General features: G+C 37.9%; 1 protein-coding gene across 2 annotated transcripts; it reads left to right on the top strand.

The window, feature by feature from the left end:
- Window positions 1-1,944: 1,944 nt before the first annotated feature.
- LOC120414277 (uncharacterized) lies at window positions 1,945-27,532 on the top strand. Of its 2 annotated transcripts, none has more exons than XM_039575425.2 (4): window positions 1,945-2,171; window positions 2,415-2,933; window positions 6,133-6,898; window positions 26,246-27,532. In XM_039575425.2, the coding sequence occupies exons 3-4, from the start codon at window positions 6,184-6,186 to the stop codon at window positions 27,448-27,450; spliced, it is 1,920 nt and encodes a 639-aa protein (XP_039431359.1). In that variant the 5' UTR covers window positions 1,945-2,171; window positions 2,415-2,933; window positions 6,133-6,183; the 3' UTR covers window positions 27,451-27,532. The 2 variants fall into 2 exon arrangements, with proteins under 2 accessions (XP_039431359.1, XP_039431350.1); XM_039575416.2 differs by having other exon boundaries at window positions 2,244-2,933.

Raw genomic sequence — 27,532 nt, 5'->3', positions numbered from 1 at the left:
TAATTTTTAACAAAATCCTTATTTTTATTCTAAATGAGAAGAGAAAACAAAAAAGGAGTATTTTTTAACTTTCAAGGGAATCATCTACCCAAATAAACAAATACCGTAAACTGGGGTCAATCGGGACACATGGGGCGAATTGGGACAGCAGTTTTAACCATGTTGGAGCACAATATTTTGGTTTTTCTTGTTGGTTACGGTAAGAACAGACTCAAGCCAACAAAATGTGTACATCCATTTCCAAATTTGAATGCTTTAAATGCTCTGAAAACTGCTGTCCCTATTCAGACTGTAGTCCCGATTCACCCCAGATTACGGTATCGTTAAAATTTAACAGGCCCAAAAAAAAATTGTTATGTTTTTAAAATATGTTTCCAAATAAAAAAATACTCTTAATTTTATTTTGAATAAAACAAACCTTGATTTTTTTAATTTCTTTCAAAACTATACCTTTCAAATAAAATAGCACTAAAATTTTTAGTACAGCGAATGAAAATATTACTAAATTTTGCTAGTTTCTAAAAAACTAAAAAATCTCAACATTTCTTGACACACATATACAATCAAGCTTTTTAATTGAAAACTAATAAAATTTCTTTTCTTTTTGGGTGAAATATTTATTAAGTTGTTAGGCTAGTACAAATTTTATTAAAAGTTTTTGTCTCCCCCCCCCCTCCCCATCCCTTCGAAGTTGGCCCGAAAAATCAGGGGACAAAAAAATCTTTTTTCGAAAAACTTAAACATGTCAATGGATCAGCTAAAATAAATTTTAAATTCATTCCCCTGCGTTTTTCATTCCATTTTTAGAATGTTTGGGATCATTTTAAGAATGTTTGGGTTGATTTAAAAATCTTTCGAATTTTTGAAAATTTTCGATGTTTGTTATCGCAAAATGTTTTTTTTTTTGCTAAAATTTTTGTTTTCGTCAGATCTTACATTTTTTGAAAACTAATGATTGCAAAACTACTGAACTAGTGTAAAATGCATTTTAAAACCCTTTTTCCATGCAAATGTTGAAACTATGGCTTGTTATTTCAACATTTTTTTTTGCCCATATTTGCATTCAATGATTCGAGAAAATTGATAAATTTAACGAATTTCACGCCGTCTACGAAACCGTCAAAAATCATTAACCTTATATTAGTAATAAAACCAGGGTAATCACTCGCTTAATTCTACAGTAGTTCATGACATTATTTTTATTCCTTTTTGAGTTTGATAAGTTATTTTATGAAAAATCGTTACATTTTCATACAAACATAAAATTTCACGGGATTTCGCGGAAAAAGCCAAATTTCGCGGATTTCACGCTGTCCGCGAAATCGTGAAATTTCACTAACCCTAGTCATTATACAAGTTTTATTATTATTCCCTCGATTATTCCAGTCTTATCAGCATACTTTTGCTACAAAAGAAATTAGTGTTAGTGTTCGATTTTGGTTCGATTCTTATGAAATTTCTTTGTGTGTTGGAACGACTGGAGGAATGGAAGAGTAAAAATTAGTTTGACAGCTGATTTTTAGAGTTGGAGTAGTCTGTAACTCGAATACGTTATGATGAACTCAAATTCGAATACGCGAATTTCGATTTGACGAATCCGCTCTAAACTAAAAAATAATTGAACCCAAATTTAAGTTCCTTAATTTTTATACGGATCTGTGTAAAAAGCCTAGCGTTACTTTTTACTGCATGACATTTCCACCATAACGTGTTCCACCCCTGACAGCGAATCTTTTCCCTCGTTTTCGCGATTTTTGTTTTGATCAGTTTCCGCACACACACACACACATTACTCACCACTTTCTTTGTCTCCCTCTCTCCACAGTTTCACGCATGGTTCCATCTCACTCTAGCACGCACACAGCGAACAAGTTTCCACTGCCCACTCCCTCGCCTCCTGCACTGTTCTCCTTCTTTTTTTGTGTTGGTTTGTAAAACTCATTCAATCTTACGCGAGCTGTCAAACGTGACGGTCGAGTTTTTCGTCGTGCTGCTTCTTTGTCGTGTCGCGCGGGTCGTCGTTTTGCAAGTCCCTCAAGCAGATCTTACGGGAAGACGTTCACGTGCCGGGGACAAGGCGAGGCCGGAACGCGTCATCGCGAAGCAAACCGGAAGTGGCAGTTTTGGGGTCGGATTTGGAAGCCTTTTCGGGTGCGTGTAGTGTTGTTGAGGTAAAGAATACTGAAAACAGTGTTTTTTGTTAGCTTTGTTTACAACAAAGTGTTGCTTCTAACGTTCCAAAGGTTCCGCTGGAGGATTCGTTTTTTTTCCAAAAAGTGGCCACATTAGTGAGAGTTACGTGGTCGCAAAACAAAAGTTAAACGAAGCTTCAAAAACGATGTGGTCGAGATCTGGCCGAGAGTAGCCAACCAGCAAGGGGCAGGAATCGCATTTTTTTCTTCTTCCGTCATCAGTGGCCATCATCAACCGTCATCGACGACGACCGCACTTGTGAGCCAGGCTCGGCGGTTGCCACGGGCAGGCGGAGAGGAGAAGGCCTTGGTTTCCGTCATCGTCATTGAAAAGAGCGCGCGCGGCGGAGGTTGTGCCTCGTCGTCGTCGTAACACACGGCCAACTGCGACGAGACACACAGCGGCTAAACGAGTCAAGACTTGGCCTGCTGCGCCCAGCGGCAGCAGTTGTGTGTTTTGTCCGCTCGTGAAGGTTTTTACGGTGTGAGTCTGGTGATCTGGCCATCGAGTTAGGCCGTCGTGTGTAGTAGCTTCGAGAAGAGAAGGGGACTACTCCGTGGACAACACGCGCGTGGTTGTTGGTTGAGTGTTGCTTCTCGTTGCGAGGATAGGGAGAACCTTCGAAGAGTGTATAGAATATCGCGTGTGAGGAAGAATCCTTTTTGAATCGCAGTGACGAGGAAGATCGGTTCCTGCATTGAGATCTACCAAGAACTTGACAAAGCTTCACGTGAAGCAAGGTGAGTAAATGTTATTTGGGTGACGTAATCTGATGCGTTCTGAAAAACTGTTGATATCGTAGATACACATTGATTGATAACACTTGCACCAAAAACGGGGAGCTTAGTTCAACTCTCCAACATAACTTCGTTGACAAAACTTTATAAAATCATTTTCTTTTTCAAAACATTTAAAATTAGAATATTCTGACAATCCTAAACATCTAAAAATCTTCAAATCTAAAACTTGGAAAATAAAACATCTCAACATCTTAAAGCGATTGTCCACCCTCCATACAAAAAAGATTTGAAGTGTCCATGTAGTTTATGGATGGTCCATAACTTTTGTTTTTTTTTAAATATTTTTTGTTTCTGAATCCTAACATTATTTCGATTTTTGTTTCTCGAAATATTAAGTTTAAAGACTCTTAGATATTTAAGATTTTAAAATCTAATGATGATATAAAATTTCAAGAAAAATGAAATTTAAAAATTCTTTTACTCAAATTTAAAAAAAAACTAACTACCCAAAATCTTATTAATTTTTTTTAAAGTAAATATGAAAATTTAATTTCAGATTTTTTTTTCAATTTTAAATTATTTTTTTGAATGTTTTAATATATTTTTTTCGAGATTTCTTGATTTTTAATTCTTGAATTATATTTTTATTGAATTCTCGAATCTACATTTTAGAATTTTTGATTTTTAAAATATTTGTTTTTTTTTGAATTTTGAAATTTGTTTTATTTAACTTTGATGTTTTTAATATTAGATTTTTTTAAATTTTGATTTCTTTTTTGTTTTTCTTCAGGTGTTAGGGGTTTATAAATTTCAGTATTTTAATCTTTTTGAGTTTTATAATTTAGTACTTTTAGAACCTCTAATTCTTTTTTTAATTTTGAGATTTAAAAAAATTGGATCTGGGAATTTTAGTATCTCAGAGTTTTAGAATTTTAAAACCTAGTATTTTGTTTTTTTTTGTTTTTGGAATTTTAGTTTTTCAGAATTTTAGTACCTTAGAACTTAAGAATTTTTAATTATTAGAAATTTTAATTTCATAATTTTAAGTATTACATTTTTTAATTTTTGGGTTTTTATATTTAAGGATTTCTGAAATTTAAAATTTTTGATTCCTGAAATTTATAATTTTTGATTTAAAAAAGTAATAATAATTAATTTGTTTCAGAAATTTTAGTTATTTAATTTTATTATTTTTTGAGTGTATGAATTTTTAAATTTCACATTTCCTGAAATTTTTTATTTTTTAATCAAAAACTCTTAAAGTTACTAAATCTCAAAATTTGAAATATTTTAGAGTTCTTAAACTTAATAATTTTAAAAATCTAAATCTACCTTTAAGAATTTTAGATTTGAAGTATATAAGAGTTTTCGAAATAATGAAATAAATAAATATTAGAACCTTGAATTTCTAAATTTTCAATTTTTTTGTTTTATTTTAGTTTCTACTATTTTAAGTTATTTTTATATTTTTAAAATCAAATTTTTTTGATTTTTTTTTTTATTTCAATTTTCAACTTTTTCTTCAGTTTTTAATTTGAAAATACTAGTTTTATTTTGAAGACTTTATTTTTTTTGCTTTCTGTGTGTTTCTAAAACCGCATTGAGTCAGGAGTATTCAAAAACACTCAAAATAAAAACAAAATGAAAATTTTGTTTTTTGGACTTTTTTTTGTAAAAATTACTCCAAATTTCCTGAATTTTAATATTTTTGATTCCATAAATAAAAAATTGCCTGGTTCTCAAATTTAAATTATTTTTGATTCTTAGTTTTAAAAAATATCTGTTCTTAAGTTTAAAATTTGTTGGTTCTTTTATTTAAACAATTTTTTTTCTCACAGATTTAAAAAATTTTGGTTCTGAAATTTAAAAATAGTTTGTTAAAAATTGTTACCTAAATTTAAAAATTTTTGGGTAATGAAATTAAAAATTTTTGGTCCTTGAATTTAAACATTTTTGGTCCTACAATTTAAAAATGTCTCTTAATCTTTAAATCTAAAAATTTTAAATTTTGAATATCTAAAAATCTAAAAATGTTTAATATAAAAAATCTTTAAATTTAAAAATCAAAAAATCTAAAAATCTAAAAATCTAAAAATCTAAAGATCTAAAAATCTAAAAATCTAAAAATCTAAAAATCTAAAAATCTGAAAATCTAAAAATTTAAAAATCTAAAAATCTAAAAATTTAAAAATCTAAAAATCTAAAAATCTAAAAATCTAAAAATCTAAAAATCTAAAAATCTAAAAATCTAAAAATCTAAAAATCTAAAAATCTAAAAATCTAAAAATCTAAAAATCTAAAAATCTAAAAATCTAAAAATCTAAAAATCTAAAAATCTAAAAATCTAAAAATCTAAAAATCTAAAAATCTAAGAATCTAAAAATCTAAAAATCTAAAAATCTAAAAATCTAAAAATTTAAAAATCTAAAAATCTAAAAATCTAAAAATCTAAAAATCTAAAAATCTAAAAATCTAAAAATCTAAAAATCTAAAAATCTAAAAATCTAAAAATCTAAAAATCTGAAAATCTAAAAATCTAAAAATCTAAAAATCTAAAAATCTAAAAATCTAAAAATCTAAATATCTAAAAATCTAAAAATCTAAAAATCTAAAAATCTTAAAATCTAAAAATCTAAAAATCTAAAAATCTAAAAATCTAAAAATCGAATCATTGAAAACCTGAACGCTTAAATTTCATGAAGTTTTAAAATTATAAAAACTGGAAAATCTTAACATTAAAAATCTATTAATCTCAAAAACTTAAGTATTTGTAAATTAAAAAAAATGAATCTTAAAATTCAAAATTTAAAAATATAATAATCTAAAAATCACTAAATTTCAAAATAGAATATCCAAAAATCTTAAAATCTCATCAAAAACTTTGAAAAAGATTTGCAACAGCCTTATCGAACATTGGACTAACTACTTAAAGAGTAGTTAAAAATCTTATAAACAGTAATTGACCAAGAAGGTTAAAACTGCCAGAAGTAAATGAATTAACAATAACAACATATAAACAGTAAAATCTAAAAATCTCAAAAAAATGCTGCGTCATTTGTAAATGACGCAAAACCATTATAAAAATAAATAAATAATGCTTTTGAAAATCAATATTAAAAAAAACTTGGTTGAAAATCGTTTTTTTTGAATTTTTGTTACTATATGTTTCAACGATGATTTCTTTCAAATCTTCTTTCAGATCTATATTAAACCTCCAAAAACCAGTGATTCACCCCACTTAACGCACAAAATGTCCATCTCGTCGGTCAAACTCGAGGACACCGGTTCGGACGCGGAACGTGCCGCGGCCGCCACACTGAACGGCCCCTCGATCCCAGCGCTCAGCGAAAGCAGCGAGGTCGCGGTGCTACGGGAAGAAAACTGCCGCCTCATGACCACCCTGCTGGAGTACAAGAAAACGCTGGAAAACACCAAACTGCGGTACGGTTCGGTGAAGAAGGACTATTATGCTGCCAAGAAGCGCCTCAAACGGCTCGCCGATAAGGTGGGCCAATCTGTGGGCGGTGACAGCGAGAGTCGGGAGAGCACTCCGACCAGTTGTGTTCAGCCGGCGGTGGCGGCCCCGGTTGACGATGAAATCCGGAAAAAGTGGAAGGAACCGAACGTGAAGGCGGCGCTGAAGTTGAAGGCCGCCATCGGGGTGGCCGCGTACCAGTCGTTGATCCGGGACGGTGAGTTGGCGCTGCCCAGTTTGCGAACGATGTCGCGTTACGTGGACGCCCTGAAACGGGCCGGGTTGAAGCCGAACTATGACTTTAACGTGCGAGACGATGGGACGGATTTGGCCGGGGGAAGGATGTTTGAGGACGAGGACGACGAGGATAGCCGGGAGGTGGATCACAACCGGAACCAGCAGCAGGTTGGTGCAAACAAGCAGCACCTGCCGCAGCAGCAGCAGCAGTCGCGGGACGTGTCGGATGCGGAGGATCCCGTCAACTTCACTGGTGAGTTGAGTTTTTCTAATTTATAACAAAGAAATCATCAATCAATTTGAAGAATTGTTTAAAACTCTGTTGAAGAAATGTGTTGTTCTGCCACGTTGCCGCCATTTTCTGGCCGTCTCACTGAAAAAGCACGCGGCGGGACCACATTGCGAGGGCCCTGGCTGGCCGATGTTGCCCACACGCGAACCGTGTCCCTCCCTTCCCATACTTTCGGTTAGCAACCACCGCACGGCTGCGATGATGATGATGACGACGACTACGCCTTGTGGCGGCTTCAAGGGAACGGAAAAATCTGAGCTACCCCTCAGTGGCCACGGCCAGTCACGCCGGAGGAACGCGCTCACGGCCTCTTTGTGTGCTGGCCTTCTTCGAAATCCAACACAACGAGAGAGAGACTCGATTGGAAAGGAACGAGGGCGCTCGCACACACTCACAGCGACGGGCGGTTTACGGATCCCAAACGGATCCGTCCTCGTCGTCGTTTCTTTGCCTGCGTCGGTTGCCTCGTCCTGAACGTCCTCCGACTTGGGCTGACCGTAGTCTAGAGATATTTTATAAAAAATGTTAAATTTCATCCAAAACATTTAAAATCATAATATTTTGATTAATTAGCGTATTTTGTTAAAGAACAAAAATTTAAATCTAAAATTTTGTCCAAAATCCCACCCCCTAACGGTACCGTGAAGTTTATCAGTCTGTTTGATGTGCTGCTGCAGCAGTGGCAAGGGAGAGGAAACGCACTTCCCGAGCGGACGCGTAAAGGCCAATCTCCGACGTTGGCCGCCTTCTCGAGGCAAGAAGGGACTCGACCTTTTTCTCGGGTGCCCTGGCCAAACTTGTCCATGGCCAACTCAACGGTACAGAACAGATGGTTTGGGTGTTTTGCGCCTTCTTCTTTTTTCGTCTCCCTTCCCTTCATTGCGAGTCTTCTGGCTGGTTGCTGCCACCCCAGGGGATACGCTGACTGGTTTAGGGTCAGGATCCAGCCAGGCTAAAAAGTTGAAGGCGCGGGCAAGCACAAAGAATTTCGGTTCGGGGCCGAGCAAGGGACGGATTCGGACTTAGTGTCCCGTGTATGGAAAGCAGGGTTGGATCGTTTTCATAATGTATTATATTTTTATATTTTACATATTAAATAAAATTTTCAAAATATTGCTAAAAACTAAACTGATATTAATCTTCTCATTGAAAGATGCCGGCGACAAAATTGGGCGAAAAGTTCACCGCCCGGAGATCGCGAGTTGGTGCGAGCGAATGAACACCACGAAAAAAGATTCGGGGGTGCATTGGGGTTAAGTGATCATTTCGTCATTCGGTTTAATTAAAAAATAATTATTTTTTCGTAAATATCGCTACTTTGATGCGATGTAATTCATTTTTACAGTAAATTAGGCATTGTTACATCAAATTTGACCTTTCAAACGCACTAGAATGGCCAAATTTTAAAACATCAATGTTTGCCAATTTGACCGTTTTACCCCCAATTCCCCTTGTAGAACAAAAGAAAAGTTCATCCGCGGTCTGTCAGCAGCGCGCTGTTTTGTTTGCTGGATCAACATTTGGAAATGTCGAACGTTGAAGGAAATCGCTCAAAAAATGGAAATTAATCGATTTCAAATGTTATGACAGCAAATGAAAGGTAAGGGTGGCTAATTTTTGATTCCGATCTGTGAAACTAGTTCTGGCGAGGGTTCTGGGCACTGCGGCAATCGATTTTACCGGCGGGTTGCTTCCGGTTGCATTTGATTTGAGGAGAAGGTTTTTCAATCCACCAGGGGCTTATTCGGGGGCAACAGTTTCGGTCATCCGGAACTTCCGGTAAGTTTCATATTTGCAGTGTTTAGCATGAAAAACAAACTTAGACCAATCTTTCAAGTGTGCGCTCTTTTTGAGGAGGGGGCGCAAACCGAAGAAGAGCGCAACTCGGGGGAGCGTTATTTCGGGGTTTGAGCGCAAATCGAAGGAGCGTTATTGCAGGGTTTTGGCGGAAAATGGGATTTTCTTTTTTAATTTTATTTACAATTAAACGAAACATTTATATAAGGGGTCATCCACAAAACACTGATAATGGGCCATCCTCAAATCTGGGTATCCAAGAACTCCCGGATGTCATGGCCTAGAAAGCTACCTGATCAACGGAGGTCTCGACGGAGGTCTTTATGGGTGAATTAACCATCGGTATACACTCAAACCCCGATGGTTGGTCACTTTTTCGTTGGACACTTTTTTAGTTTGTACCCCGTTGGTTAGTCAAAGTCAAACTAAAAAGTGACGAACTGTCACTTTTTACAGGGCGCTCACGCACACTATCAAAACACACGTTTGGTAGTGTGCGTGAACTCCGTGTAAAAGGGGTGTCAAACTAAAAAGTGACCCCGTTCGTCTGACAACAGTTTGTGTCAAACCATCGGGGTTTGAGTGTAGCTTCAGTGAACAACGATGGAGACACTGGGGTACGTTGGATTGTTATAAGTCTTCTAAGAACCATGTTGGATTATTATGGGTCCTCCAGGAACTCCCGGGAGTTATGACCTGATGATCCAAGGCTGTATATCATAGGTACTCACGATCTTGCTTTGCATTAGTGTGAGTGCATGACTCCGTGCCACTAAAACCAAAACAATAACAAACGAACAATGGACCGTGCCAGGAAAAGCAAAACATAAACAATGTCAGTGGCAGTGGAGTGAGAGAGTCAGAGATAACGATTTTGACAACCGCACTACTACACACTCGCGAGTACCTTAGGTAGAAAGCCATGCTGATGATCTACCTAATCAACGGGGGTCTACATGGGTGTATTAACCATTGTAACTATAATCTTTTTTAGACTAAAAAAAGTTTTTAATTCAATCCTGGTCATAACTTAAAACTTTGCCAATGGTTGGTATTCAGAAAATCTTATCTCAAGATACAGATTTGCGAAAACATTCACAGCACTTGTGTATAGACAGACACCATTTTGTATGAAGAATATGAGGCAATAGTGCACAATAACTATTTTGGTCATAAAAAAACATCAATGGACAAGGTTTCATACAAATCTGAAAATGCAATCAAAAGTCGATTTGCAATAACGAAAGGAATTAAATACTTTGTTGAATCCAAACTAGCGCCTCATTTTTCTGTTTGTTTGTTGTTGTGCAGGTTTGGTTTCAAATATTTCGTTTGATATGTTTCACACTAGCGACAATTGACTCAGGGCTTTAGGACCCTATTGTCTATATGGGTGAATTGATCATCGGTGTGGCTTCAGGTAGCTTCAGTGAACAACGATAGATACTCTGGGGTACGTTGTTATCGATCATCCGAGAATTCTAGGAAGTGATGACCTGATGATCTACCTGATCAACGCGAAACTATATGGGTATATCAACCATCGGTATCGCTTCAAGAAGCTTCAGTGGACCATGATAGACACTTTGCACCATGCTTGATTGTTATGGGTTTCCCAGGAACTCTCGGAAGTCAGGTAAATCATCAGGTCATAACTCCCGGGAGTTCCTGGAGGACCCATAATAATCCAACATGGCGAAGGGTATCCATCGTGGTTCACTAAAGCTATCTGAAGCTATACCGATGGTTAATTCACCCATATAGACCTCCGTTGATCAGGTAGCTATCTAGGCCATGACATCCGGGAGTTCTTGGACACCCAGATTTGAGGATGGCCCATTATCAGTGTTTTGTGGATGACCCCTTATATAAATGTTTCGTTTAATTGTAAATAAAATTAAAAAAGAAAATCCCATTTTACGCCAAAACCCCGCAATAACGCTCCTTCGATTTGCGCTCAAACCCTGAAATAACGCTCCCCCGAGTTGCGCTCTTCTTCGGATGCGCCCCCTCCTCAAAAAGAGCGCACACTTGAAAGATTGGTCTAAGTTTGTTTTTCATGCTAAACACTGCAAATATGAAACATACCGGAAGTTCCGGATTACCGAAACTGTTGCCCCCGAATAAGCCCCTGGTGGATTGAAAAACCTTCTCCTCAAATCAAATGCAACCGGAAGCAACCCGCCGGTAAAATCGATTGCCGCAGTGCCCAGAACCCTCGCCAGAACTAGTTTCACAGATCGGAATCAAAAATTAGCCACCCTTACCTTTCATTTGCGGCCATAACATTTGAAATCGATTAATTTCCATTTTTTGAGCGATTTCCTTCAACGTTCGACATTTCCAAATGTTGATCCAGCAAACAAAACAGCGCGCTGCTGACAGACCGCGGATGAACTTTTCTTTTGTTCTACAAGGGGAATTGGGGGTAAAACGGTCAAATTGGCAAACATTGATGTTTTAAAATTTGGCCATTCTAGTGCGTTTGAAAGGTCAAATTTGATGTAACAATGCCTAATTTACTGTAAAAATGAATAACATCGCATCAAAGTAGCGATATTTACGAAAAAATAATTATTTTTTAATTAAACTGAATGACGAAATGATCATTTAACCCCAATGCACCCCCGAATCTTTTTTCGCGGTGTTCATTCGCTCGCGCCAACTTGCGATCTCCGGGCGGTGAACTTTTCGCCCAATTTTGTCGCCGGCACTTTTCAATGAGAAGATTAATATACATTTAGATTTCTCTTAGAGTACCAAATTAAGTTGTTGAAAGACCAGTAAAGTATAGGTCGGTAAACCATTTATTTCTCAAAATGAACTAAATTTGACCGAATATCGGTTGAACGATGAATAAAAATCAACTTCATTACTAAATTTGGTTAAGTTTTTGCCGAATTCGGTAGTTTTTCGTTTACCGAACTGTTCAGCAATTAAAAATTCAGTAAACTTAACCGAAATCTGTATAACAAAATCTAAGATTCTTCAAATAACTTAAACGTGAATCAGTGTAATATTCAACAAAATAAAAGCTCTCCATGATACGAATACTAAAAATTTGGTCTTATTTTTTGCGTTTTAGATCATAGTTAATTGTTAAAAGAAAGTGCAATCAACAGCTTTTAATATTTTTTTGTGGGATCAAATGATTATTCAAAAAAATGTTTTGAGAATTCCTGGTCCAACAATATTAAGCAAAACGTAACACATCCTAAGCAAAAGATTCATCAAAAGATCACCCTTTTTTTACCGAATTCGGTAAATTTGAACGATTTTTCAACTGCTGAACAGTTCGGTAAACAGAAAAATACCGAATTTAGTGACAAATTACCCGGGCAGACGGTAATAACAAAATTCATGCCATTTCAATAACAAATACTGTTAAAATAACAGAAAGTGTTATGGAATCATCTTGAAAAATCATTTTTTGCATAAGGGCTAAATAACAGTTTCTGTTATCATAATAAAATATGTTATTGGTCTGATTTTGGTTGAAAGCCAAAACAACTTTGGAATAACATTTTTTGTTATGGAAGAATACCTACAACTGTTATTGGGATGATCGGATTAGTTGTTAAAATAACAAAAAATAATAACAAAGATTTGTTCGAAGAGTAACTCAAAATGTGTTTATAATACAGCAATTCCCCACGAAAACAGCATGGAAAAAAATAAAAGTGCTCGGATCGGGTTCAAAATAACTTTAAAATTTCAGCGATGACCTATACATGTTTGGGTACCAAAATTTTCGTAATTGAAAGACGCAACTTTTGGTTTCAAGACATGTATAGGTCATCGCTGAAATTTTAAAGTTATCGCAGTTTTAGTAAAAAAGTTGATATTTTGCCGATTTCGTCATTTTCCGGTTTTTGCGCGCGGCGCGTCGAAAAACACGGATTTTATTTTCAAAAAATCATATCTCGGAATCCTGTTAATGAACTCCTTCCATTTTTTAGTATGTTATGTAAAAATGTCCGGGGAATCCGATAAAAATATTTCCAGACATAGGCTCTTTGGTCCAGACACCGTCAAAACGGCATTTTAAAGTTTCATACGCCCTTTTCATATGTTAGGCTAGATTTTTCATAGTTTTTACTATTTTTCTTTGAAAGGCCAACTTATCACCTTTCATTTGCGTATAAGACAGTTGAAATTGGTTGAAATGGCGAGGAGTTATGATTTTTCGAAAAAAGTGGTTTTTGCGAAAATCAACGAAAATGGCCATTTTTCAGACCACCCTAACATGGCGTAGGTCACCCTAATGGCCTAACAAAAAAATACGGGTCTAATTATTTCGGCCAGGGAACCCCCAGAAAAATTTTGAACCCGATCCGAGCACTTTTATTTTTTTCCATGCTGTTTTCGTGGGGAATTGCTGAATAACAATCCAATAACAAAAAAATCATAACGACGGATAACAAATCTTGTTATAAATAACACAAAATGTTATTGGACTAGTATTTTCAAATATAAAAAAATGTTATTCCCAAGTTATTTCCGTCTGCTCGGGTACCGAAGCTCCCGTCTGTGATCTGGTGATTTTTTTTTTTCGCTTCTTAACCACTTGATACTATCAGTTGTCGTTTTTCTTCGAGTGTCGTTTCTAAAACAAAAATAGTCCTGGCCTAACTTAGGGTCGTTAACAATAAAAAAGGAAGCTCGGGAATCATGTTACTACCGAATTTCGGTAAATTTTTGTTCATTCAATATTATCTCAGATTAATAAATACAGAACTTGTTCGATAACTTGGCCGAGAACGTAGCCCAGTTACCGAATGCTGCTTGCTAACTGGGCTGAACGGAAAATGCCGAGGGGTCCATCAATGCATTATATTTTCTTAGTAAAATATAAAAATCTAGATTAAATTTTCAAAACAACCTATCCCTCATGGGTTTCCTATGCAGATAGGGCCTTTTGAAAATTTTATCGAGAAATAAAAGTTACCTGAATTTGTGTGCATAGCCAATTTTTCAAGTTTCCTAAAATTGTGACATGAAATTTAACAAAAAATAAAAAAAAGTTTTATTTATAACACTTCATTGTTGCATCTACTGACCCCTCGGTCATTTCGGTTTGTTTTGTTTTTTGACGTTTGCCTGCTTTTTAAGTGGGCTACAGCCCACTTATCGAGCGCCCAGTCAAAAAGCAGTCCAGTTTAACAACGCCCAGTTACCGAACAACTACCGTATATAGGTTTAGTAAACAGAATAAAATGATGTGTGTATTGAATACTTTTAGACTTAAGAAGTATGCTTTTTTATTATTTCCGTATTAAATAACTTTTCAATAGGACGAATCCGTAGATGTAAGAAAGGGAGTGGCTGCTTGTTTACATCTGAGGTTTCTTAAAAATTAATACGGATTTACTGGCTCTTGTTTTATGAAAACATCTTTTATTTTATAAAAATTTGTTATTTATATAATCTCTTAACTATCTGAAGATCCGATTATTCGAAAGCCTAGGAAAAAATTCAATTCGGGTAATCGAATCACGGAAAAACTATTTTTTACTGTCTTATTTTTGATTGATGATCTTAAATATGACCCCGAAACTACTCTAAAATGAATTTGACTAAAATGGGGTCACAGAACTCGAATTTAATGTTAAAAGTAATAAAATAATAATACAAAAAAAACGTTATTTGTTGATGATTTGATTATCCGAAGTCTCATACAAACCTTCGGAAAATCGAACTTCGGATAATCGAGTCTGGACGGTTAAAGAATCGTGCAAATAACTGACACAAAACAAAAAAATTGCCTTGCTGTTGTGTGTTCTGGATGTTCCAAAGTGTCCTGGAATTAAGTTTTTGGAGTCCACCGACGTAACTACACGATTTTCCAAGAATTATTGTTTATATTCAGTAGGTAATGTCCCTGGGACCCTATCGGCATAATTATGGTGGTCCTCTTTGATGTTCTGGGTTCTCCAAAGTATCCTGGAATACATAACATAGAGTCTTCTCCAACAACATCAGGATTTCACCAAGATTTCCATGGAGGTTCATATCCAGTGATGTCTCTAGGACCCTTTGGTATCACTATGAGCTAATTGGATCACTTTTGGAATACTTTTGGTCCTCGAAAATGTCCTGGAATACAGATGTTTTGACTACCGCCGCAACAATACGAACATTTAATGCTCAATAGTCTTCAATGCAACACAAAGAATAAACTACAATTAGTTGTTTCGTTTTGATTTTTTTAAAATATGTTTGAAAACAAGCGCCATCTACCACTTTATCTAATAGTCCCAAATACCCATTGGTCAGTTGTCCAACGTCTCTCGTTCAAGTTGAACGGTTCACCCACTGTGACCCTGCTCTTGAGCATCTCCGCCTGCTTAGTAGCCGCCTGCGTTTCTCTCTTCCGAGGTCTTTGCAAACATAAAGTTCAGCAACCAGGTAGCGGCTCTCTGATTCGCTGCGAAACCCCCGAAAAAAAGGTGACACCAACTGGTCAAGTCAACCCCCCTCCCTCCTCGTTCTAGCTGGCGTTTACCGGACCGGCCGCACACCACGACAGACACACGCAGAACGCGCGCGGTCGCTGAAGGACAATCTACCACACAACCACCATTGGGATGGGGTCATTCATGAACTACTTGGATCCTTCTTTCCTCGTCAGCAACCTACAGTTACCGCGTGGTTAACGGATGGCCCCTCATAAGTAGCAGCAACAGCTTGCGGAGTATTGTGGCTTTCGGAACAAAATGCACTACAACCGAGCCGTTTGATTATAGCCCACAAGTTTCGTAGGCATCGCGAGGGGGCGAAGAGGGTGGAGGAGACCGAAGTTGCGTTTTTGTTTTGATACCATCATCCCACACGTGGTGGCCCTTCGGTGGTGTCCTCCCAGATGGAATCGATTTGAGAATCGCTCTCGCGCGCGCGGCTCATCGGTGCCATTACGTGGACATTTCAGCCCGCCCGAGGGAGGCAAAAGGTCACACGTTGGACACGACAAAGGCGGAACCTCGCGGACTAGCGCTGATATATAGAGCACACACACTCTCGGCGGGCGGCAGCGGCGGCGTCGGCGGCTCTCCCTGAAAAGTGCCATCGACAAACAGCAGCAGCAGGCAGCAGGGGAAAAAAACAACACGAACCACGTTATCGTTCACAGCCGTCGTCGCCTCGTCCCCTTGCCCGGCCAACACTACCACCACCACCGGAGGCCATACCGCGTCACGCTCTCTAGAGCGCCATCATCATCATCATCGCGTTTGCCATCATTAGCCATCATCAACGACGACGGCAGCAGCAGCACCCGAGTTGAAACCCTGAACCAGCAGCCAGCGGTTTCGACTGTGTGTGACCCTCTCCTAACCAACACACACAGAGACGGCGAAAACCGACCCGCTCCGGGCCTGTTGTAGAGCTGTACGGTACGGCAAGTCGCACCCGACCTGACGACGACGACGACGACGTTCCTTCAGGGCCACATGCGGACGGACGCGGACAGGCAAGCGCACAGGCAACGTTGCCGCGTCTGCAAAATGGCCACCCGAGTCCGGGACGGCAGCTGCACCGGAAAGCGAGTTCCGAAAGGTTTGCTTCTTCTTCGTCACACGTTGGATGTCTCGATTTCGCGAGGAGCCGTTGCACCGAGGACAAAGACGTGACTTTCAGCTTAGGCTGGTGCTGATGCTGTACGGGTGGAAAAAGGCTTCCTCGTCATGGCCACAAGGTTTGCATCACTCTGGCCAATTTGAGCCCCACTGGTCGTCGTCGTCGTTGATGATCGTCGTCGTACAATGACGCGGCTCACTCACTTGACGCGTTTCCCTTCCCTTTCGGTAGCGACCGCGGCGTGGGCATTATACCCAAGTTGAACGTATAGGAAATTCCCGGGGCATGGCCCGATGGTTGATTGGATGCTGGAAGCAGTTTACAGTTCAGTTATGCAAAATTATGTATTTTAAAATTATCAACAGGTTATTCGTACAAACTGCTTACTTCTTGTTTGCTAAATTTCTAAATCCAATTTGGGAAATATTTTCCAATTTCGTCGAACTGACCTTAGTGCTAAGTGGTATTGAAAAAATCTTGATTTGCTCTAAACAGGAAGGAGATATTAATTTGTTGTCTTTCTCACCTGAAAATTTTATTTAAAAATCAGCAGAGGTCAAAACTTGATAGTTTAATACAACACACTTGTGAGATCGATAGCACACTGATTTGATTAATTTTTAATTTGGTTGCACTAGGTATACCATTGGCTAAATAATATTTTTAATATTTTTATAATTCTTGGACAGTTACAGAATTTCAGAATTTTTATAATTCTTGGACAGTTTTAGATTTGTTATAGAAGGATAACTGTTATTATGTTTCAAAAATTTAATAATACAAAAACAACCTTGAAAAAATATTTATTCTAACCACTGGCCACCTCGAAAAAAAACCTTGAAATAGCCTAGAATTGGTTTCCATCTTAAATTAAAAAATCGGGAAAAATTCAGGAATTCAATTGACAAACCGGGAAAATGTTACAATGTGTTCTGGAAAAAGATGCTTGACAACAAAATTTGGTTCAAGCTACTTAAGTTTAGATTTTTTTTTCTATTTTGTCAGTTCTGAAATACAAAGTTTATATAGTGAGTAAATCAGGATGGAATTTATCATAAATCATTTGTTTGAATTTATGTGCCAATTGTAAAAAAAAACTTGTGTTTGTCATTCTTGACAATTCTATACAAATTGCAATTATTTTTAAAAGCTTCAAAATAAAATAAATGCATTTTTTTTCTTTCATACCAAATTTATATCATAACTTCTGAATAAAAATCTTGACTATTGGTTTTTATTCTTTTAACATTTGAAATGCTCAAAAATAAAATCTGATTTGAATTGTAAGGATTTATCCTCAAAAATATAGTTATCTCTCGCTCAAAGATTTTCTCAAAAACTCTGTATGATTCTTACAAAAACAATGTTTAGTTGATTAACCCAAAAAAAAAAAAATGAATTTAGCTTTATGATTTCATTCCAGCACTTTTTTCAAGGATTTGTTTGTACACTGGAAAATTTGTTGTGAAGTATGTTTATGTATTTTTTAATCCTTTTAAAAACAATTAATGCTATTATTTAAAATACTGAATTTTTTCTGCAGTTGAACTTTTTCTTAGTTTAGAACATTAATGGACGTGGCTCAAGCTTTTTGGAAGTTAGGCTTCAATTTCAACTCGTTTTATTAATGTTCGCATTTCTTCACTTTTATGCAAGTCTTGTAAGTGTCGCTTCGACTTTGGGTAATCGAATCATGAACAAAACAAAAAATATCGTTTGTTTTTATTTTGTTGTTTTTAACATAAAATTCGAGTTCTGCGACTTCATTTTAGTCAAATTTGAATACCGTAAAACGGGGTGAGATGATAAAAATACTCACGGGATGGTTTAGAATCATACTGACTGTGGTAGAGAAGTGTTCAAAGTACCTCAAAAAGAACTTTTCATAACATTTTGAAAAGTTTAAAAAGTTAGTTAACTATAGTTAAGAAAATGTTGATGAAAGTCATAATTTAACACTTTTCAAAGTGTCATGATTTTCTCAATGAACATGATTTTGAATCGGAAAACGGAATGCATTCCTTGGACAATTTTCTACTAGGAGAAGATTAAATAATTTTGTAAATAATAAATAATATGTGTTTTGAAACACAATTAAAAAAATCTCCAAATTTATAAGCAATTTCAGTTAAACAAATTTTATGTAATTCAGTATAAAATGCAATATAAATCGATAATTTTAATAAAAAAACTAGTTTTAACAAATTTCAGACAAATTACGACTTTTTAACCATTTTACCTAAAATTTATATGTATTTCGTTAGCTTTTTAACGTTAGTTAACTAAATATAAACACTGTTTTTTTTCTTTCTTAAAAACTATATCAGCTACTTTAGCGATGGTAGATTTAACGTACAAATAAAGTTTGAACATCTTAAATATGATTTTAACAAGAAAACCTATGACTTGATAGTCACCCCGGAATTTAAACTAAGAATTTTTAACGTAACTATTTTTCTAAACACTATCGAAAAAACTTTTTTTTTTCAAAAATAGTGCATGGACTTTGTGTGGCCTACCCCCCAGTACATGTTTTAAAAATAATAATCTTGGGAAAAACCTTACCTGTTGGAAAATATTCCAAAAACAAATTGAAATCCTATCAAAGTCACCCCGGTTTAAAATTCTTAATCACTTAAGCGTAGTCTAGGGGTCATACTTAAGCACGTCAATCAAACATATGACAAAGAAATGTTTTTTTTTTTCGTGATTCGATTATCCGAAGAAGCGATGGAAGAATCTTCATAAAAAAATCTTTTGCCGCTCATCAAGAGAAAAAATCAGAAGGGAACTTGGCTCTCCTCTCTCGCGCACGAAAAATCGGTAAAAGAAAAGTGAAAAAATCATCACCGGGATTATTCGGCGGAACATCGATTTTTCTACTACACTTGCAGCTGTACCCTGTCACTGTTCGTAGACGAACAATGTTTGTAAACAAAACAAAATAAATTGAGAATCACAAAAAATCTTCTGCTGATTGATTTTTTCTAAAAGTTCGGGAGCGATTTTCTTCTGCGTGTTTCTTATCTACTCTCTTTCGCGGGCGAATAAAGTTCACAAGCAAAGGAGATATTTTTTTAGATTATTCCATCCCTGATCCAAAGATCTGATTATCCGAATTTAAATTTTTTCCAAGGCCTTCGGCTAATCGAGTCTGGACTGAATGGAATGTTTAACTATTTTTTGTTAATAAGTCAAAAAGAAATTAATAGGCAATTGATTTTTGAGTTTATTTGCTAGGTTTTCCGATCTAAACAAATACCAAGGATTTGTATTTTGAAATCCTCTCTAATTCAAAAGTACATGCTTATTTCCTATTTTGTTGTGCAATCTTGCAAAATTAGTTGAAACAATTTCAACTAAACTGGAGCGAACAAAAAAACACATCTCAGCCGCAGGTAGCACCACAAGAAGCACTGTAAGGAAAGGACATCCTCACCGCCCTCTTCTTGCCGTGCGTCTCATCATCCCCTCATAATCAGCATCTTTTTGCGTTTCTTGCCCTCCCTCATCATCTCCGCACCACTGACTTGGTGGCCATGGAAGTTTGTTCCAGTAGAGCACCCCCGTTGTCGTCGTCTTTGAAGAAAGAAACTCGCCGTCGTCGTCATCCTCCTTCCGACGAGCATCAGAAATTTGACCGCGCGACCAGCCCTGCCTGCCTGTATTGGTGCACACCACAAGACCACCGCACCACGGTATGCGTCATCCGTTGCCAGCGTGGGGCGAGAGGCCATATGGCAACTGGAGGACGGACAGAGAGGCAAGAAGCAAACTGCCGAACCGGATGATGGCCGCACGGCACGTTTGGGGGCCCCCACGATGGCCTGGGACCAGCACAAACAAGAAAAGTCTTGCACAAGTAGTCAACACACACAACCAGCAGCAGCAGCAGCAGTTGGTCCCCTCTCTTGAAAGGCGAGTTGGTTGAATTTCAGCTGTCCCCTGTACTGTGAAGGGGGTTCGAGAAGGGTGTGGGACAGCAGGTTATTCTGACGAAGCGACGGGCGCGGGGAGAGGGTTTCTCAGAACGTTGAGAAACGTAAAGTTGCTTTCTTTCCTGTCCTGGGCCCGGGGTCGCTCCGGGGATTCGTGCGTTCTCCAAGCGAGCACAAACAACAACAGCAAAAAAAAAAAGAAGGGAAAAAAACTCGCCCAGCTTTGGGCCAAGGGACGAGACTCCGGGCCAGGCCAGTGCCCAGGATACGCGCTGATGAAATTTCTGTGCTGCCACACTGGCAATGATGATGCTGATGATGATGATGATCAGGCCCCGTGGCCAGAAGGGTCGGGCAGGGCCGAGTGCGGACGAGGGTATCCGTTTTGGGTCGGTTGGCTGAGGGTCGTCCCACGCGGCGGCGGCGGCAGCAGTCCCCTGGCTGCTGGGAACAGGAATTTTATCGATTTGTGCTGCTCGCTGTAAGTTACGGCAACGCTGGATTCCCGGACCAACCAGCCACAGGCTGTGTTACGTAAACCAGCGGGGGCCATTTTGGGAGGGAAGCTTTTGGGACGCGGCAACCGGGGACATTTCGGCATCGATGGTTATGAAACTTGGGTTGAATATTACATGATGTTTTACAGCAGTCGTAGATAATGGGATAACTGTTCTTGACAGTCCAAAAGTAGTCTTAAAAACGGTAACTTATAAGTAAAGAATGTTCCAGTTGATGTAGACCACTCCCGGTGGAACACCTTGAACAGTGGACTCGCACCTTTCGCACGTCCTTTCACTCAATGTTTATATATTTTTTTGTGGCATCTGTTAAAGTATTTTTAATGACTGCTTGAAAGACAAACTAGAAGAACATCATGTAATTCTATCAAGATCCTATTAGGATCTTGGACATTAAATGTTGTCAAAAAAGTACTTTGACGTTTAATTACAGCTTCTAAAAAGTGATTTCATCTGAATCAAGGAAGTGAGCATGCAGGTTTATCTCAACTAGCTAACATAATAAGTTGTAAAAAAATCGGTTATTTTGATGAATAAATCCAGAGTTTTTTTTTCGAAAAGGACTAATCAACTATTGTCTTCCATATGTTTATAGGACCTAATAAAAAAAATAATCAAGAAATGACCTATTTTGCATCGTACATCAACACCCTTGTTTTTCTCAGCACATTAAAAAAAAAAAGTTTTGGACTGTGGTTTTTAAGGAGTTCCGAGCATTTGGGCAATACGATAAAACAAAAATAATTGTGGTTAACTGTGTATGACGAAACACGAAGTTGACTTTATAACTGTCGGCCACCATTGCTAGTACCAACCACTAGTGTCTTCCTTTTTATCTACAAGAACTTCGCCGCCCTGGGCTCCTAAGTGTATGAAAGTATGACACGGAGCGACGGCGCCGAATACCCATGTTTACACAAAGAATTTTTAGAGCGCCCGCCGCGGGATTCGAACCGGCGACCTCTGGATTGTGAGTCCAGTGCGCGGTCCGATTGATCCACACGGGCGGGACAACTGTGTACTGTGTAACTGTGTACACATTACTTTTTTGAGTGTTGGAATTGAGTGAAGCATTTACCACCATTTTTTTTAAGTTTTAATTTTACCTTGGTAGCTATTTTTGCGAAACTTAACTTTTCTTGCTTTTACATTCATTCTTTATAGCAATTGTCTTTTAAGATTTTTTTGTCCTTCTTTTTTTCATTAATTTTCTTTACATGTTATAAAACTGCATCACTAACCTCCTTGCCCTGATATACAGTGTAAACTAACAGGATATCGTTTCAATAAAATTACAATTACAATTACAATTACTAACTGCAAAAATCCCTTAAAATATAACAAATAATACTGCTTATTTATTTTGACTTGAAAGAGACTTGATGCTAGTCAAGAACACTTACAAAGTTTACTCTTGAAAAAAAAAAAACGTTGGCAAAGTCACATCGATGAAGTCAAATCAACAAGCCAAATATTTCCAATAAATTTAAGAGTTCCTTTTTTCAATGCCTTCTGATAATCTTGAATTTGTTGAAAATTTGAATTTTTGCGATTTTTTAGCAGAGCAGTTCTCTCAGATTTCGGTCATTCGATTTTTTTTTTGTATTTTTTAATCCGACCTTGGTATGCCCAAAGAAGCCATTTTGCATCATTCGTTTGTCCATCTAATTTTCCATACAAATTTGGCAGCTGTCTATACAAAAATGATATATGAAAATTCAAAAATCTGTTTCTTTTGAAGGAATTTTTTGATCGATTTGGTGTCTTCGACAAAGATGTAGGTATGGATAAGGACTACACTTTAAAAAAATGATACACGGTAAAAAAAATTTTGGTGAATTTTTATTTAACTTTTTGTAAATAAAACTTGATTTGCAAAAAAAAAACTTTTTTTTATATGTTTTAGGGGACATCAAATGCCAACTTTTCAGAAATTTCCAGGCTGTGCAAAAAAACTTTGACCGAGTTATGAATTTTTTTTATCAATGCTGATTTTTTTCAGAAAATAGAAATAGTGGTCGCTAAAAATTGTCTGCTTCATGTTTCGATATAAAATCAAATTTGCAATCAAAAAGTACTTAAGTGAAATTTTGATAAAGTGCACCGTTTTTAAATTAAAACCATTTTCAGGTAACTTTTTTGAAAAAAGTAACAGTTATTCATTTTTTTAAATTAGTATTTTTGAAGTGCTGAGAAAATTCTCGATATTTTGCATTTATGACTTTTGTTGATACGACCTTTAGTTGCTGAGATATTGCCATGCAAAGATTTAAAAACAGGAAAATTGATGTTTTCTTAGTCTCACCCAAACAACCCACCATTTCCTAATGTCGATATCTTAGCAGCTAATGGTCCGATTTCAATGTTAAAATATGATAAATTCGTGAAATTTTCCGATCTTTTCGAAAACTATATTTTCAAAAAATTTAAATCAAGACTAACATTTCAAAAGGGCCAAACATTCAATATTACGCCTTTTTTTAAAATGTTAGTCTTGATCAAAAATTCACTACAGTAATTTTTTATTGAAAAATTCGATTTTACATCGAAAAATGAAGTTGAAACTATTTTTTTTTTCAAATTTGTAGGGGAGTTTGGGGTAATATGGACAGTGTGGGTAATTTGGACACCCCTTTAAAAATCACATTTTCTTCGGATATAAAGTGAAAACGGCAATTTAAGTGATAAGGCTAGTACTAGTAATGGCCTAGGAGTATGGACAAACCAAAAAAGTTGGAATAGGTTAAGTAGTTTTGGTATAATATGTAAAAGTTTCCAAAGGCCGGTTGGCACGACCTTAAATTCTAATATTTGAAGGTTAGGAAATACGGTTTTGCAGGGGTTATATGGTAAAAAAGTGGACATTTTTTGTTTAAGGGGGTTGCTTGGACGATGCCTGAGATATGTACGTATAAAAATTGTGCATTTTATCAATTTTTATCATCAAAAATTGCAATTAATGATAGAACATGCTATGGGGGTAATTTGGACATGGCTTGTGGGGTAATTTGGACATACCTGAAAGTCTACCTGTCAGGCAACAAAAAAGTAACTTTCATGGTTGGATGAGTTTTTAAAGGGATTTAGATAAATTTAGAGGGATTTAATATGTCAAAACAATCAAAAAGGAATGTGAGCAATGAGAACTTTCACGAAACCCCAATTTTTTTAATTTAGATAAATTTATTCCAATATTCGAATTAATGAAAATCTGATTACTGTACGTTTGGCGTTCAACAAGACTCTAATGTTGATTGCTTTTAATTAATTTCTTTGACATTTCTAATTTCTATACTGGTTTACAATAATATTTAAATTTGAAGGGCTACAGAATGTAAAATTAAAAAAAAAATGATATTTTCAGGCTAATAAATTCTATATAAAGATTGATTTATATAAACATAAACGATACCTTATTCACTAAAAACTATACTTGTGCCTAATCCAGAATCAATGTTTAAATCAACTATTTGTTATCTTCCTATTGAATTATAGTTCTATCACAAAATCATTATTTAAACCTTTGATGAAATATTGTGAGCAAAACAACACTTCAAAATATAAAGCAATTACAAAACCAGGTTGAAGGATAAAAAACATGCTCAAAAAATCAAATGTTAAACTTATTCTTCAACGTGTGTCCAAATTACCCCACAAAAGGTGTTCATATTACCCCACAAGGTATGACCATATTACCCCACAAGGCATGTCCAAATTACCCCACAAGGCATGTCCAAATTACCCCATAGGGGTGTTCGTATTACCCCCACACAAAAATGTGGGGGTAATTTGGACACCTTTTAATTTTTGCGATAAAAATGGGTTTTTCATCAAAATTTATCGAAATGAATGATATTTTTCCGTCAAATATGGTCTCTATTATCCTCTGGTGTCATCCATATTCCTTGAACATATCCATACAGCCCGTGACAGAGCGATTTCCTTAGGGTGTCCAAATTACCCCACACTCCCCTATGGAAAATTATATGGTCAAACTAATGATGCAAAATCGTTTCTTTGGGCATACCGAAAGCACCAAAAAAGTTTCAAAATTATAAAAAAGAACTGCTCTTTTCTTACTTTTAACAGCAAATTCGAGTTCTGTGACCCCATTTTTGTCAAATTTAAATGATATTTCATCACCGCCATTTTGGCCGCCATCTTGGATTTACAAATTCTAAATCCCTTTAGAGTAGTTTAGAGGTCTAAAGCTCAAAAATAAAAAAAGACAGCAAAAAAAAAAAAAAAAAATGTTTTCGTGATTCGATTATCAGAAGTGAAATTTTGCCAAGGCCTACGGATAATTGAGTCTGGATTGTACTTGTATAAATATATGTTTCTGTTTTATAAGTTAACCTATGCTAACTTAATGTTTCGAGGGTAAATATATTAATATGTGTTTTTGCTGTTTCTTCTTTGGTTTTTGGCTTTGTTTTGTCTAACCGGAAGCTATTTGAGGATCACGATATCAAAATGATTCTTAACGTATTTTTTAAATTCAGTTATTTACAGCTTATTTTTGTATTTGTTATCCTCGGCCAAATTACTTTCGTTTTAAAAAATCTTCAACACCTCACAAGGAAGCAAATTCTTGATCTCAAAACTAAATCACCAAACCTAAACCGAACGGGCGCGCACCGTATTGACCTACTAGCACCCGAGTACCGAGTAAAAATAAGGGAAAAACAACACGACAACAACAACAGCGGCAGCAAACCCATCGGCCAGAATCTCTTATCGTCAGCGAGTGAGTGAGAGTTGTCGGCGGCGATTGCATCATCGAATGCAGCGGTGGCCGTGGTCACTTGGGTTTGTGTCCCGCCCGGAGGTGGTTTTGTGGACGGCGGGGGCGGTGCCACTGCCACGTTCGTTGGCGATTGTTACAGTAGCTTTCGAAAAAAAAAGTGTCGCGGTTATTTTTCACTTGGGGCGCGTGCCGATACGGTTCAATGAGGCTAACCCTAGGTAATGTTTTCGAAATGGTCGAGCTGTGGTAGTCGTCACCATGTTGGGATACAAGTTGCCCCCTTTTCATAAGCTAGTACCGGAACGACCTGCGAACGCACGTTGAACCGCGGAAAAGATGCTTCTTGCGGCAGAGAGACAGACCGAGAGATGCACCTGCGTAAACTGCAGCAGCACGTTGCGTTGGCTTGCTCTGAGAAAGTGGGGGAAGGACAAGCAGACAGATGTGAGGCCCGGTTTGGTGTGCAATGTCTTGAAAAGGTTACCACTTGGTGTGCTGGTGCAGCTGATGGCAACTGATGGGGTGTGGGGGACATGACGAAATCCGGCCTCGCATGAACACGACATGTGGTCGTCGCGATGTCTTTTCTGCCAAAGATGTCGATTCGTGGAATTGGGTGTCCTCTCGCTGTCTAGATTGGGGATGCTGGCAGGGTTGATGACCTGATTGATGATTTCTGCTAAATAATACCAAACTTGAATTATCTATATTAACAATAACTCTATTCTTTTAGCCGTTCCGGACATCAGCTATTACCGTGGCAAGATGGAGGTGGACGACACGGACGAAATGGACGACGACGATCAGCCGGAGATGTACCACCACCAGAACGGTGACACCAACGGCGGAGGAGTGCAAGTGTATCGACCCCATCCGAACCAGCACACGGTCCACAACCAGCAGCAGCAGCAGCAAACGCTCACCAGCGGGCACATCGAATTCCTCAAGCAGATGACGGGCTTCCGCAAAAAGTGGACCCCCTTCGAACTGCGCACGTGCATGGACATCCGGCGAATCATCGGAAGCAAGGAGTACGATTCGCTGCGCAAGAACGACGGAATGCCGCTGCCGAGTGCGAAAACGCTGCGAAAGTACAAACACACGGTCCATCTGGACGGGGTGGACGTCATGAGCCGGAAGCGCAACTTTAAGGAGATGGTGGACGGAGTGGTTCCGGGGATGCCAAACGGAAACGGCATGAACGGGCTCGCGGGCTACGGCAACGACGCGGACGACATCCTGAACGCCGAAGAGCCGGAAGGATTCTTCGACATCAACGGATTGACCGAGGAACAAATCGACTTCCTGCAATCGCTGTCGAGCAATACCAAAGGGTTCTCCGATTTCGAGCTGCAAAAGACGCTCGAGCTCAAAAACGAGCTGGGCGGTCACAACTACGAAATTCTCCGCAAGCAGGAGTGCCTTCAAGTGCCAACCCTCGCAATGCTGAAAAAGTACGAACAGGAAAACGGCCTCGAAGACCTCTCCGCCATGGTGGTCGTCGAAGACGTCGACGAAGAAGACGACGCAGAACCCGAACAAGAACCCGAGCTCGACCAAGAGTACGACAACGAGTTTGCCCTCCCCCCGGACCACTTTGGCCCGCTGGACATGATGAACGGCGGCGGCGGCGGCACCGGCGAGGACTCACACATGGGCATCTTCGAGCACCATTCCATCTTCGATCGGGACGACGCCTCGTCCACCACGTTCGACATGGGCAAACTGTCCCAGCAGCACGTCGAGTTTCTCAACACGCTGCCGGAGAACCCGAAGCGGTGGACGACCGAGATGATCAACTCGGCGCTGGACATCAAGAACGAGATCGGCACCCGCGACTACGAGCTGCTCCGGCGGCAGGGCATTCCACTGCCGGCGGCCCGCACCTTGCGAAGGCACAAGGACATCAAGACGCGCGTGGAAGGGGATGTGGTTTGAGCGTAGACTTTTAAGAGTTAGTGCGAGGTACCTGTATATTGTAGCTTAGAGATGATGTGTGTACATATGAAATAACGTCAAA

This window comes from Culex pipiens, chromosome 3, assembly GCF_016801865.2.
Source record: "Culex pipiens pallens isolate TS chromosome 3, TS_CPP_V2, whole genome shotgun sequence".
NCBI lineage: Eukaryota > Metazoa > Arthropoda > Insecta > Diptera > Culicidae > Culex > Culex pipiens.
The sequence above is the reverse complement of the archived record's forward strand: the minus strand, read 5'-3'. Positions and strand labels throughout refer to the sequence as shown.

What these genes read in the sequence shown, in the direction of transcription:
- LOC120414277 (XM_039575425.2), top strand. Translation starts at nt 6,184, where the DNA reads ATGTCCATCTCGTCGGTCAAACTCGAGGACACCGGTTCGGACGCGGAA. An exon ending in GGATCCCGTCAACTTCACTG is followed by an intron (nt 6,899 to 26,245) that starts GTGAGTTGAGTT and finishes CTATTCTTTTAG; the next exon opens with CCGTTCCGGACATCAGCTAT.